Source organism: Pithys albifrons, chromosome 21, assembly GCF_047495875.1.
Source record: "Pithys albifrons albifrons isolate INPA30051 chromosome 21, PitAlb_v1, whole genome shotgun sequence".
In the NCBI taxonomy this organism is placed as follows: domain Eukaryota; kingdom Metazoa; phylum Chordata; class Aves; order Passeriformes; family Thamnophilidae; genus Pithys; species Pithys albifrons.
This window is the reverse complement of record NC_092478.1, coordinates 8,157,063-8,173,305: the sequence shown is the minus strand read 5'-3', so window position 1 is coordinate 8,173,305 and position 16,243 is coordinate 8,157,063. Positions and strand designations below refer to the sequence as shown.

The 16,243-nt window shown below is 47.1% G+C and overlaps 1 protein-coding gene across 2 annotated transcripts in view; it reads left to right on the top strand.

Annotated features, from left to right (window-relative positions):
* VMP1 (vacuole membrane protein 1) overlaps positions 1–16,243 on the top strand; it is a 63,027-nt gene that overhangs the window by 23,439 nt on the left and 23,345 nt on the right. For both annotated transcript variants that reach the window (XM_071574765.1, XM_071574766.1), the window contains 2 exons: positions 3,571–3,738; positions 7,874–8,005. In XM_071574765.1, the coding sequence (XP_071430866.1) occupies positions 3,571–3,738; positions 7,874–8,005 (300 nt within the window). The remainder of the gene's footprint in view (positions 1–3,570; positions 3,739–7,873; positions 8,006–16,243) is intronic.

The window sequence follows — 16,243 nt, the reverse complement described above, 5'->3', positions numbered from 1 at the left end:
TCTTTGTGGGCAGTTGTCCACGGCTGCCGAGGATAAAAGCGATGCTGTGCCACGGTGTGACTTTCTGGAGAGGTGCAGTGACTTCATGGATAAGTCTGGGATGAGTCGTGCCTGGGGCACTGCTGGCAGGATGTTTCCCATGAGAAGCAAGCCTTTGTTTTTCCAATTTATCTTAATCAAATATAGCATGACGTGTTGCCCCCATGGAAGGGCTGAGTCTTGAAGCCGACATGAAGAGCAGCCTGTCTGTGGAGGAAAATGCATTTTTAGTGCATTAAGTTCAGCAAAGGCCTCAGTGTGATATTTTTCTTCCTGGCAGACATATCACTTTGCTTTGAGAAATGTTTCTAAATTAAAGCCAGTCTAAAATTATACCTTCCTCCAAAATAAAGGTTAAAATTAGTGGTAGTTGTTGCTGTGCTCTATCACTTGAGCAGGCTGTGAGGGGGCATGTGAGAAACCAACATTTGATATGGGCTTTGTTCAGAGCTTTAACTGACTTCCCAGTCTGGGTGCACAGAATGATTAATAATGTGAAAATATGATTCACTTTTAATTGGATATTCAGCCACTTTTTCCTTATGGTAAAGACTTTCTGTGGTATGAATTATCCAGATCAGCATGTTCTGAAGGATTTTAACTCATGATTTTTTTCACATGTGGCTGCTCTATCTTTTTACTTGCACGGGTGAATTTCCCAGCATAATTTATAGATAAAAAGATTATATTTTCTAGAAATTTCTTAGAAGAGCATTTAAAGTAACTTATTTCTGAGGATTAACTGTGTCATTCTAACTTGGGTGCCTTCAATCACAGGAATGAGACTCCTTTGAAGGCCTGTGAGTTCAAGAGTTCGAGGTTCCCTTCTCTGAGATGTTAGGGTTGTGCAGTTAGGGATTTCCAAACTTCCCTAAACTGCTCTTGCTAAAAAATAGATTTATGTTGAGTTCATCTCCATGACCAGATCTTGTCTGGTTTCATTTGTAACTTGTACAGATATTTCTAACACATCACATTCCAGCCTGACCACAGGCTCCTTCTGGTCGTCCCAAGTGGCCAGCGAGTGTTTCTCACCTGAGTCAGCAGGATGGTTTTCAGTCTCCTCTCTGTTAGCCCTTGTTAGTGCCTCCTGTGATTAAGAATTAAAAAAAGGCACTGGGAGAGGGCGAGGGAAGGGCAGTTGGTGTTCAGGATGCCACGTGCCTTGGATCTGAGTGGCTCCTCCAGGCTGGTGGGGAGAGCAGCATCTGCACCGCGGGGTTGGTGTTTGCTCTCTGCCATGGTGGGACTTCTGAAAATGCCCTTCTCAGAGGTAGGGCTGCAGTGAGAGTCCAAAAGGGAACATCTTCAAGGATTTCCCCAACAAACTGGACTGTTGGAGAAGGCAGATCCCTCAGTATTTACTGCAGCCACACGTGGAGGAGGAGGAGAGGGTGGAGGGGTGTTATTTGTGAGGAGGATTAAAAACTGTATGAGAGTTAATCCTTCTGGCACAGGGAGGAGTGCAGAGAAAACATGAGAGTATATTGTCAGGGGCTTTCCTGAGGTGGCACCTCCAGCCTGGTGGAAGCTGGTTCCGTGTTCCATTCAGAGTTAAACCAGCCCTATTGTTAAATACAAAGCAAAATGGCACCTCTCTTATGAAACACCCGGCGACCCTCCCACCCCTCCTCCTCCACCCCGCTCCTGTTTAGCCAGCCATTGTTTTGAGGTGCTTGGTAACCAGGGCTTTGGGGAAGTCTGAGAGCTTGGAGCTGTGTTGGAACAAAAGCAGATGTTGGGATGTTGCTGGGAGCCGTGGGACGGTGTCCCTGTGACCCCCGGCATGGAGGGGAGGACCCGGGATTGTTCTGCCTTCCTTTGGCTCGCTCCAACACTCCACACTTCATCACTCCACATGAACCCTTGGTGCTTTGTTTCTTATTCCAGTTAAAATGTGGCTTCTGTGGGTTCCATAACTCCAACTTTTTTCCATTATAGAATTGTTTACATTGCACTGGAAGAATTATGTCCCGTTGGCGGAGGCTTCAGGTGGCTCGTTGGCCGTTTACAGCTGTTTTGGGAAATGCCTTTTCTTTTCCATTGGCTACTTCTTGTGAAATCTTCCCCTCTGCAGACAGTTGTTGAGACTGGGAGAGCTCTCCACAGGAGGGCTTTGGGGCCACTGAGCCAGTTCAAGGATGGTGGGAGAAGCTCTGGTGGGAGAAGCTGCTCCTGCAGCTGCTTCACTCAGGCTTTTTGTCCTTGCTTGCTCTTCTGGGATTTTAGGATCTGCTTCACCCTCACTGAGTGCACTTTGGGAAGAGATGCTGGCAATGCCACCACTGAAGCCTTGCAAGGTGTGGGGGTCTCACTGTAGCTGGGATTCAATTCGTCTCTTACTGCTGTAGAAGTGACACTCAGTGTCCCCTCACAGCTGGTTGTGCTCACTCTGTCCTGCCACACTTTGTGGAACTGAAAGCCCCAGGTCTCGATTCCCTGCCTTGGGCAGCCCCTCCCCAGCTCTCAGGGGAGGGAGGGGAGGGCATCTCAGCTCAGACAGGTGGCATTTCCTCCATGCAAATGTGCTGTCCGGGAGGTTTGATGCACCTTTGTGCAGGTGGGAGCCACTCCTGTAGGGCTGGGCCCTGGCACCTCTTTGTCCCCAGGCTGGGAGGGGCAGGGAACGGGGATTAAATTCCCCAAGGGCCAGCACGGGGTGCAGGGAAAGGTTTGCAGGTTGGCCATAAATGTACTTTACAGTTTTAGGGAAGTTTCAACTCCCTTTTTGCATCTGTCCTTGATGACTAAGATAGAGAGATGTGATTTGTTTAGGGCTGAAGCTGCTGGGGACAGAGATCCTTATTTAAGAAAAGTTTGCTCTAAGATGTCATTAAATCCAGTCATTAAAAAAAATTAACATATAATTGTAACATTTTTGAAAACTCCTGGTTTTGAGAATTATTTCTTAATAGAATATAATTAATATAATTATTATATTATTAATTAATATATATTATGAATATATAATTACTATAATAGAATGAATATAATATTAAGTAATATATTATTAATTATTATTAATTATTATAATAGAATGACTATATCATTAACATAATAAAATGAATATATAATTAATTAATATAATATAATTAATATATTATTAATATAATTAATTACTATATTATTGCTATATAATATAATTAATATATTAGTATTGTATTTGTTATTTGTTATTTTATTACATATTAACATATAGTTAATATAATTTCATATATCTCCTTGGCAACCTCATAGAGTGACGTGGCAGAAGCTGAAAAGCTCCTTAACATTCTACTGCATCCAAAGAAGGTCCTTTTTTCTAAAAGCAGCTCAACTTTGCACTTCAAATCTGTAAATAATCATATAACATTTCAGACCTGTAAATCAAATCCCAACATTTCACGTTTGTAACATTATCAGTGGCCAAAGAGTGAAGCCCTAAGTTTTGGCCTTAAAGGGGTTTTAGCACCAGGGACAAGAGGAGGGGTGTTTAATTTTACCTTTTATTCCAACTAACCCAAAGCACCATTGGAACTGCCTGTTTTGCAGGGCCCCCACATAGCCTCAGTCACCCTGGCTGCCTATGAGTGCAACTCCGTGGACTTCCCTGAGCCTCCCTACCCGGATCAGATCGTCTGCCCCGAGCAGGGCACGCCCCAGGGCTCCATCTCCCTCTGGGCCATCATCTCCAAAGTCAGGCTGGAGGCCTGCATGTGGGTAAGGCTTGCTTGCAAACCTCACAGCTTTGCTTTAGCCACTGAATTCCGTGGCCAGAAACGCTCAAAAATTCCTGAATTAGCAGAATAAGGGCAGTGGGAAGGGGTGTTTGCAACACAAAGAGCTGCCTGCTGGACCTTCCAGCCCTGGTCATTTTAATGTCCTTTTAGTAGGGTGTTCCTGGGATATCTTTTACCAGCAGAAACCTCATGCACTTGAGCACTGCTGATGTCAAGGTGAGTCTCAGGAGGGGGATCTGCCCCCCAGATGATCTGGCAGCTCTCACTGCCTGCACCTAAACAAGGATTAATTCCAAGTATTAAATAAGTGCAGAGAAGCTGCAGTTGCTCATAGGAAGGACTCAGGCCCTGAAATCACAGCTGGAGTGTTTTTCTGTCTTGCAACAACAGATTGGATTAAATAAAAAAGTGTGATGTTGCACATTCTTATGTATTTAATTTCTGTTTCTCTGCCTGTTTCCACATGGCAAACTTTGCACTTAGAACAGGAAAAGCAGGTTAGCTTGGGAGTGAATCAGGGCCTTAGGAAACGCTGTCACTGGAACTTCCTTTCCGTTTTTCCCTGTTTTTTTTCCCTGCAGCTTCTTGTAAAAGTTTAATTTAGGGGGGATTTTGGTCAGAGAAGATGTTTTTTTCATTACACATGGATTGTTTTGAATTGCAGTTTACATCTGCTGTGAACTACGTGCCAAATTAACCTTATTTTGCTACTGACTTCCTGCCCCAGCTGATGATTTAATTACTAAATTCTTGGTTGCCCAACTCAAAGGTAGAGAGAGGAAATTCTAAAAATACACACTATCTACCCTTGTATTCTTTAATATACAAGACAACTGGTCACGACAACTTCTGAAATTATCAGCAGCTGTGTTAGTTACAAAAATCCCAGCTGGGTTACTTGAATTTACAGATTAAAGGAACATGTAGCAACATGAAAGTCAAAATAGTAACAGGGAAAGTGAACTCAAAGCCCTCTCAGGAAGCAAAATGCACCTTAAATTTCACTCCTAAGGAGAGGACAGAATTGCTTTGATAAGAAACTAAATACAAATACTTATGAGCCTCTAAATGTAACATTTCTTGTTATTTCTTTCATGTTCTCCCTGTGCTGCAGTTTGTTTAACAGGGACGGGAGGAACAAAACTGGCGTTTGCAGTGACATTTCCAGGGTTGCAAAATGAAAATGCAGCTCAGGGTGAACATCTGCTGCCTCCCCCCAGCACGGGGTGCAGCCACAGCCTCCTGCATTCCTGGGATGAGATGAGGGAAGGGACAGGGAACAGGACAGGCTGGAGCATTTGCATCCCACTTTTTCCCTCTTTCCCCCCTCTCTGTGTGTTCTCGCCTTGAGATTGGCCGCCTGTTCCTCCCCACTGCCCTCTGTCTCCGCTGGCGTCTCCCTGGGGAGCACCCTCTGTCTCCCAGCACTGTCTGCAGCCATGTTATGCTTTCTTGGAATGTTTCATGAGTACATAAACATTGCTCACTAATTTCCTGTAAGCCAAATCAAGTTGGCAATTGTTGCTGCTGCTGCTGCTTCTTCCAGCGTGTTTCTTTTGTCCTAATTCCAGATCACTTTTTAGGGAAACTGTTGGAGAAGCTTAGTTTTGATTCTGTCACTCTTAAACTAAATTCCACTTACACAGGAAAATAATGGGGATTCCACATAGTGAAGAAGCTGATTTTTCCAAATCAAACCTTTAGTTAAAAAAAAAATAATTAAGTTTGCTTTTAAACTGAAGTCTGGAACATGAATTTTAATTCCTAATCTGGGTGGGATTGAGTGAGCTCAGAAATTGGGGGGTTTTTTGCTACGGAGCCAACAACTACATAGACTTAAAATCTGAACTTGGGATAAATACTGGATAAACCAAATCAAAGAGATTACTGGATGTGCAGAGATCAGCCTGTTTGCTGTGGACTTGTGAAGTTTTGTTGATGGGCTCCGAAGTGGAATCTGGCCAAGCCTCTTGTGCTTGGGGGTGGCAGCAGCACAATTCCCCTGTGAAACACTGAAAGCAGGTCAGTCCCAGTGAGGATTTGCAGAGCCCTGCCTAAAATCAAATCAAATCAATCAAACCCAAGCTGCCCAGAGCGAGTGTCCTGCGAGGCTGCAGTGAGAGGGTTTATCTGCACCAGGGACTGGATCCAGGTCACAGAGCCACCAGTGGCACTGCCAACTTCCACAGGCTCGGGCTTTCCCGGGGCTGAAATCCTTCCCCTGCACGCCAGGGAGGGCCATTCCTGCTCATAATGAGGATCAAATGTCGCTGCATCCAGGGAATTATGAGGTGAAATGGAAAGGATGCTTTTCCACCCCTGTAAGGGCTGGCTCCACCAGTCTTGGCCTGCAGGAGGACTCCAGGAACAATCTCAGAGCTGAATGCCAGTTTTCACAGCCTCCCCTCCCACAGGGACAAGGAATTCAATAGTGCCCTATATTTGTAATGTGTTGCAGCCTTTTTGGTTTTCTACAAGAAATAAAGGGAAAGAATAAAAGTGTTTAATTGCTCAGGATTAGCAGAACAGGCAGCCTGTGTCCTGAGCAGGATCAGATCTGTTTAAAGGACTCTTTCTAGTGGAGTCATTTCCCAGTTTCCTTTTCTGGATGTATTTGTGTGAAAGAATTTTGATTAGCATTTGCCTTTCCAGTCTGTAGTTAGTCCAAGGAATCTCCATATAAAACTGGCATTAAATGATTAATACAGCCAACGTTACCAAAAGGAGTTAAGTGGTTTGGATCCCTTAATTGCTGCTTTTTAATGCACTGAAGGAACTTATCTCCAGCAGACATGAAATCATATGATTTTTTTGTTGCACTTCTGAAATGTTTTGTAATAATGAGCATGTGACTTATCCAATTTAAAGCAAGTTCATGTCCAGTACACACATGCAAACCTCTTCCTCAGTTCAGAGAACGAAGCCAAAGCCAACTGGCAGAGCCTGGAGCAGCAATGTGACTCTGTTCTTGCATCACCCTGAGAACATAACCTCAAGTTAATTTTTCTGAAGTGTCATTGCTACTGTTTTCAGCCTTATCTTCCCCTCGTGCCAGAAATATGCAGATTAATGAAGTTCAGCTTGTTGCACTCGTTTCAATTCTTCTTCTGTGGAAAACAAGGGCATAAACACACGAGGCCGTGCACTTTGTGTGCTGAAACTGAGGGTTTAACAGCTCAGGGATCTGCCTTGAAAACCACAACCTGTTGCTTTGGAGTATCCCCAGCAGCTGGAATCCTGGCTTGCAGCTGCACACAGGGCAGGAACAAAGGCCATTGAAAAGCTTTCCTGTTGCTTCAAAGGAGTAGGAAGGCATTTGTTACTCACTGGGAGAGAAAAGCCACCTGCATGGGGCTGAGCCTTGGCACATCCCGGGCTGTGCCCAGCCACTGGCTCTTACTTGCCCTAAATTTAAACCAGCCTGAGTTAATTTAAGTTCCTGTTCCATTAGGCTCTGTTTATCCATATGTTCAGCCTCAGCTGTCTCCCTTTGCTTTTTTCCCTTGGTAAGCTAAAGTTGCATTTACCCACAAGACTGAGATGAGTCATTTGATGTCCTGAGAAAACAAATCTAATTTTCCTGTGGTGAAAAGCAGCCATCCTTTCATCTGGGCTTCTCTTGGCTGCATTTATCCCATCTGAAGGAGAGGGAAAACCCGAGATCAAGCTTTGCTTAACCTTTTTTCCTTGCTCCCAGCTGTAGTAAAACTCGAGCCTGTTTTCTAATAAACACTTGCACAAAGTCTCATGACTGAACAAGTAAACTCCGTGACAGCGCCGGAGAGGAGCTCCCAGATTATTCTGGAGGCCACTCGGGAAAAAGGGCTGTCACATGCCAGAGAATGTGTCTGGGATCATGTGGTGGGGTGAGACTGCAGGGCCCTGCTGACTCAGGGATGTGGGATCTGCCCTGAGAGGAGCCACACGAGGGAAACGGGCACTCAAAGGGCCGGCAGGATGTTTGGGATCACGGGAAGCCTTCCTGAGGCAGGGAAGCAAACCTGTCCAAACAGCTGCTCCCAACAGTCTAACCATTTGAAAAGTGCCCAGGACGGGGGGTGTCATGTGTTTTGTGTTGAAGGCTGAGCAGAGGGTGACTGAGAACTGTTTTCCAGGGTGCTGGCACGGCCATCGGGGAGCTGCCACCGTACTTCATGGCCAGGGCCGCGCGGCTCTCCGGCGCAGAGCCCGACGATGAGGAGTACCAGGAATTCGAGGAGATGCTGGAACATGCAGAGACTGCACAAGTAAGGACAGTGCAGAGCAGTAATTAATGCAACACAGAACAGCTACATGGGGGTGAATAACCCTTCCACTTAAACGGGCTGAAAATCACTCAGTGCGAGTTCACGAGGGAGTTCCCAGGGGATGGGAGAAGATCCTGCACTGGGTAGAGGTACCTGTGGTGGTGGGAGGACAAGGATGGGCTTGTTGGAGTAGCTGCCATAGAGCAGCCAGATATTTGCCACAATTATTGAGACTTCCAGGAACAGCACAATGAAAGCAGGAGGACAGTGGCCTGAGACACCAGGGGCAGAGGAGCTGCTGTTCCATAACTGTGGCTGTGTGGCTGCATGTAAAGCCTCCCTGGACCAGGAGATGGTTGGCAGTGCCAGCTTATCCCTCCAGGCTGAGATTTGCCTGCCTTGCCACTGACCCCCTCAGGGCAGTGTGTGACCCCTCACCAGCCTGAGGGAACGTTGTTCCTGATGTGCAAACACCCCCACACTGCTCCTCCTCCCTGGCTGTTGCTCTGTCATTTATTCCCTTTATTCCGGCACACTCACTATTGTGGATGATTTTTCCTTCAGGTCAGGAGGTTGCATCCTGGTCACAAGGTATTGATAGTGTTTTAGAACAAATTAAACACGTTTTCCTCATGCTACTTGCCACTGAATTTTTCCTCTGTATTTTTTCCTTCTTACCCTGTTTTGTCTGCCACTGAGTTGAAACAAGTCATGAGACTGCTGTTAAAAACCAGCAGATGCTCTTTACCATGCACTGATGTCTTTAAACTCTTCTGCCAGGGGACTTTCTGGAGATAAATATATACTTTTTTTTTGCCTTCAAAAAATGGATGAAGCTTTTCCATGAGAGTGGTTTGTCTGCAAACACTGCAATCTAGTAATTCTAACAGTAAACCCTGTGTTTCCTGAGGGCATCCCCCTTACTAGACAGTTCCAGAGGGTTCTTCTACTTTTACAAATAGTAAATTCTTCTATTTCTTTAAAGATGCAGCAGTGAGGTGGAGGGGGGGGAAAGCCTCTGCTTTGTTCTTTACTCTCTCATCAATCTTTGCTTTGTGCAGTAATCCCTGAATGCAGAAAATCCCTAACTGCAGAAACATCAAGTTGTGGTAAAAAAACCCCCAACAAAGAAACCAGTGGAGTCCATGCCCTGAGTGCCTGTGTGCACTGAAGCTCTCCCAGCACATTCTGTGTGTGCACACTGTGAGAGCAGCCAGAGCCTGTTCCAGAACACTGTGAGATTCTTGGGAGGAAGATTTTTGCTAGAGAGCATTTTGTCAGGCCAGGCCAAGCTAGAGCTGTATTGACTGCCCAGAGTAAACAAGTGGCCTTGTGGAATTAATGAAGAAAAATTATGGTGTTATTTACCACTACTTTTGATTTTATTTTCTTGGCAATTGAGTTTGGATTGAAACGAGTTGTTTTGTGGATGGATGGCCAGGGAAAAAAAAATCCAACTCCACTTGTGGTTTGGTTTCTATAACCTCTTTTAACATGAGGCTTTGACAGTCTGATTAAATTGTATTGCACTCATAAAACTGACAGTTCAGGTTTTTCCATTTGCTAATGTGACTTCCTTTTTGCCTTTGGCTCTGCTGGTGTTTTCGCTGGATGTGTGTGGGGGACGGGCCTGCCTTTCCTCTGACCTCTGCAAATCCCAGTCTCCAGCACAGCTTATCACTCTTTGTGCTGCAATTTGCACTCACGAGCAGGGGTGATGCCTGTTTTAAAATTGCTCATTAACAATTTTTATTACCTCCGTCAGCTTCTCCCACTCTCTTACGAAAACGGAGGATGTGGTGAGTGTCCTGTGTCCTGGGGATGCTCCAAATGCTCAAGGCCAAATGACAGGAGCCTTCTCTCAGCAGAAAGGTCTCATTTCATCCAGGCTTTCTGAAAGGCATGGGAATGGGTGTTGGATTTTGAAGAGTAGCTGAGCTGCTCTTTGCCCACAAGGCAGAGCCAAATGGTTTGACGTGTTTCCCTCTGTGTGTTGTTCAGAGAGCCTGTGCTGCTGTTCCTCAGGAACAATGGTAGTTTGGAGAACCAGATGAGGCTCTGCTGGTGAGGACAGACCATGACTGTAACATGCAGCCTGAGGGTCTGCAGGGGCAGTGTGCTGCTAGCTGGGCACCTCAGAACACCTACCACGAAAGGAACCTGAGAGGATTAAACAGCAGAAAGGTTCAGTGCTCCATTCAGAGCCCCACAGAGCAAAATGCTGTTTACTTGCTGGGTTTTCTGCCCTGAGTCTCCGATGTGAGTGACCTTGAGCTGGGTTTGGAGTGAGCTCTTTAGCCAGCAGATGATGTGTCTGTCCTTCACTTCCCATTGCACCCTGCAGAAAAAGCCCCTCGTTCCAAAGGAACACTCACTTCCCTTTCCTGTGTCCCAGTGTGTGCTCACCAGTGAGTCCCAGCTCCTCTGGGGGAGTGCTGGAGCTTCTCCTGCCCAGCAGGAGGGTAATTTTCCATCCCCTCTGAGCTGCACACACGGAGAGCCCAACACAGCCCAGCTCCAGTTTGTCAGTGCTCAGGGCAGCCTGTAAAAATCGCTGTAACTCTCTTCCAATGGCATTCCAGAGCAAAGGAACATTTTCTCAGAGCTCCCCCTTTAGCCACAGGGGTGTCTCCAGGGAGCCCTGCAGAGCCACCTCTCAGTGCAGGGCAGTGAATCCTGTGGGTGCTGGGGCAGCACCTGGGGAGTGACCAGTCCTGTGCTCAGCCCCTGTGCCCACACCTGCAGGGACTCCCTTTGGCACTTGGACACTTGCTGGTTGTTGGGTTTGAGTTTCCCAACCTGTGCTCAGCCCCTGTGCCCACACCTGCAGGGACTCCCTTTGGCACCTCAACACTTGCTGGTTGTTGAGTTTGAGTGTTGCCACCGTTTCTCTGTCACGCTGAAACACTTCAAGCTGAGGGAAAAGCGTGTGAGAAGGAAGTTTTCGTGCCAGTGCCTCTCCAGGTACGTGGGGAGAGCTGGCCCCTGCTGAGGGGGAAGTCCTGATACCTCTCCACATCTGCCCCTTGGTGCCTACAAGTGTTTGGCTTCATGGAGTGGCACGTTTTGAAGAACTCATGATTTACACATGGGGCTTTGCTCCTGTGCAGCCTCCACGCAGCCAAACTTCCACGGAAAAATATTTCCAAGTTGCCTGTGCTACTATCAGCCACTGCTGTTTGTTTACTTTCCAAGCTGGGTCCTGCCCCTGGAAGAACGGGGGCTTGGGAAAGGGTTAAATCCATGGAAAGGCAGGGCTGGTGGGGAAAGGCCTGAGTGCCATCTGTGCCCTGGATGGCAGTTGCTGCTGGGACCTGTTTTTGCCTCCCCTGAACCTTTACTGGTTGTGGTTTGTCTGGCCATCACGTGACTTCTGTGAAAATTCCCCCTCCCCTCCATTTCCAGTAAACTGTTTGAGCAGGAGTGAGTCAGAGTGAAACCAGCTTCCCTGTAACCACAGGGCTCGCGCAAGAATTTGTCAACGTGGACTCGAGAGGGTTTGTGCTGAGCTGAGCTGCGCTGGCGCTGCCTCAGGGGCTCCACAGCCCTTCCTGCCCTGCAGGGAGTTAAACTGGGGAGCGCTGGCGCCAGAGCCCTCGGACACGTGGGGATCCCAGCCCAGCCCATCCCGCAGCCCCTGCAGAGCCCTGTGCCCTCCTGGTTCTGCCACCTCCTCACCTGGGGCTTCTCGGGTGCTGCCACACCCAGCCCTGCTGTGTTCTGACACGACACTGTGACTTCACCCCCGTGGAATGATTAGGTTCCACTAATGAGTACAATCGTACTTAATGAGCAGCGTAAAACGTGGCCAAATGACAGCCGGACCTCTCCCGTTCTTCAATTAACAGCTCCTGCCTGATGAGGTCCTGCTTGCAAGGGACTCTCTGCCTCTTGGCTGGTTTAATCAACCTTTAAGGGTACTTGGTGCAAGAAAAAAGAAGTTAAAGCAGACCACAAGCAGGCTTTTGTAAAGCATTTATCATAAAAATGGAAGTGGAAGGGTCGTGTACAATAACTGGGAAACCCTGACTTCTTTTTTTTTTCTTTTCTGCTTTCTCAGAAGTAACTTGTTTAAACTGAACATCAAATTCCACTCATCATTTCTCTTGCTCGGTCTTCAAGTGACCCCCTTTGCTCATCAGCTTCCCCTCTTTGTTACTTGTGCTGCACAAGGAGGGTGCTGGGGTGGGTGGTCACCACGAGACTGGTCCTGCCACCCTCCAGCCCTGTGTAATGCCTGCATTGAATTGCTGTGGGGCAGGTTTCCTACTCTTTAACCTGTAATTAAACAGTAATTCAAAACTAATCAAACCTTAAAGCTTCCCTGTAGAAAAGTCCCTGTGAGTGCTGGGGTGTGAGGTGGCAAAATGACAGCACACTAATGAAGTGTGGTGGGTCTTTTATACACTGTGATGAATAATCTGAGTAACAGCTCCGGTTTGAACTGTTCTCCAAAATCACTGAGTCGAAATGAGCTTTGAAATGAGTCACTGAGGGCTTTAAATAAGGGAACTTCATCTAAAGAACTTGCTGAGAAAAGAGGCAGCAAAGAGTTAATACAGGCAGAAGGGGAGACAATAAGAGCTGTGAGTAAGGGATGTGGAAAGCACCTCCTGGGTGGATTTCTGTGGGCACTGGCAGGAGAAGGGGAGGAGAAGGGGAGGCTCTGCCTTCATTGTTCTCTGCTTTTGCACACCTGCTCCGATGAGCTAAAAACAGCAGTGAGGGCTGCATTGCTCGTTTCTGACGGTGATGGGGGATGACTCTTTGAATTCTGGTCCAAGTGGCTCTTTGTGACAACATCTGTTTGTCCCCTGTTCCTGTAATGTTCAGAGTGTAAAACACGGAGCAGAACTCATCCTGACAGTGAAGAAATCTGAATTCTCCTGCAACATCTCCACTCACTATTAGATCAGGAGAATTTTTTCAGTTACCAATTTCTCACTTTACAACACAAATGAGAAATATTATCCCCAGGTGTGCTGGAGGTTGTGGAAGCTGCATCTGCACAGGAGCTGTGGAGAGCCTGGTAGCTGAATTGTGCCATTGAACTTGCATGTCCTGTTCTCTGTGTGTTGGAAATGCCCAGCACAAGTTTCTAAGGGGAAAATTTGGCCCTGAATAATTGATATTTCACTGCCCAATATTCTGAGAAAGACTAATAAATGATCAAAAGTTGGTCAGAAAAGCTGCTTCAAAACACTTTTTTCAAGGAGAGCCTTCAGTAATTGATGGAAATGAATCATAGTACCACAACCAAGAAAATGGCTGCTTTCCCCCCCTGCTCCAGACACTGTTTAAATATCTGTGTTGTACACGAGTCTGGTATGCAGAGCACTTGGAGCTGTCTGGGAATCTCTGCCCCTTCTGAGGCAGAACAGGGAGAGGTTTGCCCTTCTGGGCTCCCAGGAACACTTGTGTGTGCTGGAGGGATTGTCAGCTGGGGAAGAAATTCCTCACTTCTGCTCCACAAGTGATTTTCTTTCTGGGGGGGATGTTAAACCTTAACTTATTTCTGAGTTCTATGTGGATGAACAGGGTGTTTCTTTGCAGTGCTGGTGACTTCTCAGGTCTATCAGAGATTGAAAAAGTCAACTGGTTATCAAAAATCCCTTTCTTTCCTGATGGTGGTAGCTGGAGCAAAGCAATCACTTGCTTCATTCCAGCAGTTGTGAGCCCTTCCCTACAACACCTGGATCTTAAACCACCCAAAACCAGGACTTGACCATTTCTAGTGAATTTTTTCAAATGGGCAATTTTTTCAAATTCCAGAGTGTCCTGGAATTGCTGTCAGTAGGTTGGCAGAGCTGTGGCCACAATAAGTAATTGCAGTTGTAGTTTGGGGTAAATGAGCAGCTCCAGCTCAGAGGGGTTTTAGGGAGGCAGTGGAGGCAATGCCAGCACAGGCTCTGCCTGTGAGAGCAAAGGCTGCAGAGGGGGGATCAGATGCTCTTTCACTCCACTCTTGTCTCTGTAGGTGGCTGTGGAATCTTCTTACGGAATCACAATAAAACTCATCACCTGAGGCAGTTTCTAGTCTCAGCTTTTTGCTCTTCCCCGGAGATTGTCAGGCCTGGTCTCGGAGCCCTCCAGAACTGGAGGCAGCACAGCCCCTCTGGGAAGTTTGACCCTGCTCCCTGCCAGGTCTCCTCCAGGGTGGGAATAGGAGGTGGTGCTTTAGCAAGGAAAGACATCCCTTTATTTGGTGTTTTTGTGCTGGGTGTCCAGGTGGCTACACTGCTCCTGCTGCTGCCCAGAGCCCCAGTGAGCAGCAGAGGAGCAGGGGAGGTGGTTCCAGGGGCCTCTGCCCTGCAGGACACATCTGATAAGGCTGAAAGGACAAGCTCCTTCCTCTTCCTTCAGGCCATTTCCTTTAATTGTGTCTTATTCTTTACAAAATTTCTTTATTCTTATGGTGTGAAGCAAAAGGACTTTCTATGCAGAAGTGTGAGAGCTTCAGTCTGGCTGTGGGAAGTGCTGGCAGTCACTTTGAGACTCCCTGAGCTCTGTGATCTGTGTTCATTTTGCATTTCCCTTCCACACCCTGAAACCCTGAACCTGCAGCTCCTCAGGTGGAGTTTGGTGTGAAGAAGCACTAGGTGGTTCTTCCCTCGAAAAGAGGGAGGGAGGAGTGAGGGAAATACAATGTTCTTACCATGGTACAAATGGTTAATGACATTAATACCTGGAAGTTCCTAATGGACTGATCCAGAGCTGGTTGGCTTCACTCCTGCTCATATTGATGGGGACCTTATTTACTGTAGAATGGATCCACTGCTTGGAATTTTCACACTTTTGCTCCAAAACAGGCTCAGGTTACATGACCAGAGAAAGCAAAGCCAGCTGTTGGAATGGCCACTCGAGCCTGTTGTGCTCTGCTCCCACAGGACTTGCAGAGGACTCAGCTCCTCACTTTGGCTCCTCAGCTCTGTCTCCAACACCACTTTAAAAAATCTGATTAGGAGGATAATGAGTTCAAACTGTATTTTCTGTGGAAAATCTTCAGTTTTCTGACACAGGCACTAATTGTAGTTGCTCATAGGTCTGAGTTTCCAAGCTCAGAGGTCCCAAAGACGAGCATCTTCCCGCTTATCTCTGGGATTGCAGCACAGCCCCGGATGCGCCACCAACCCCAAGAATCTGAGCACAGACAGATGTGGAAATCAGTCTGTGTGTTTCCCTCCCAGTCTGCAGCCAGGATTCCTGGCCTCTGAAAGGCTGGTGGGACAATTCACTGGACATTTGGTTTCTTGTTGCCTTGGGATTGGTGTGGAACACCTGCTGTGTGTTCAGCCCTGCCTGCAAATAAGGGGATTGCTTTGACCCCTTAACCACATGCAAGTCCTGAGCCCTCTGGCTCTGTAGGGAGGCTTTATGGGTGCTGCTCTCACCTCTCCCCAGTTCCCTGTGAAGCCAAGACCCTGTTCCATTGCTGTTCAGGCTTCTTCATACTATACTTTTTAAAACTGAGTTTCTGTGTTCAACATGGATGTGTTTTTCTCTGACGACTTTTCCATGATCACCCAATTCCTTTTCCAGAATTGAATGTCTCAGAAAACCCAGACTTTTTGAGGAGTGTAGCTTATTTCCTTCCCAAGCTTAGGATCTGGAGTGTCTGTTCTGTGCCCATTGTGTGTAAGTGCCTTTCTTGTATCTCCTTTCAGCCCTTGCTTGGCTGTGCCCCTTCCATTGGCTGCTTTTGGCAATCCTTGAAAACCTTCCCCTTTCTCTTTTGGCAGCCCAGTTTCCCAGGCAGGACCTTTCTTTCCCAGTTTTCTGAGTGATAAGGAAGTCTAAACCTTACCCCTCTCACCCTCTGCTCCGCAGGCATCAGGATGGAAACAGCCCCTCTTAGTTTGCCCCTTCTTTGCTCTAAGCTGTGATTATTTTGGAGAAGGCTCCAACAGAGTTCCAGAGCCCTTCCCACACAGGCTCAGATGTTGGGAGTCACTGGAGCTGATGGAGTGGGACATCATGAGCTGCCACCAGAATATTCCTGCTTGTGGCTTCCTCAGGAGATCTGTTGCCTTTGATGCCCTGTATGAAATGGCCACGAGTGATGAGCTGTTTGCAGTGACTGTGAGTGGTTTTAATCCCTTCTCCTCCTTCCCTGAGCTGTCCCTGCCCATCTCCTGCTCCCTCACAGGGAGGTGTTGGGCCCTCTGAGCCCTGGGAGATCCCTGACTTCTGGGAAGCTGCTCCTCTGCAGCTAATACTTCATTTCAATGAGTTAATAAT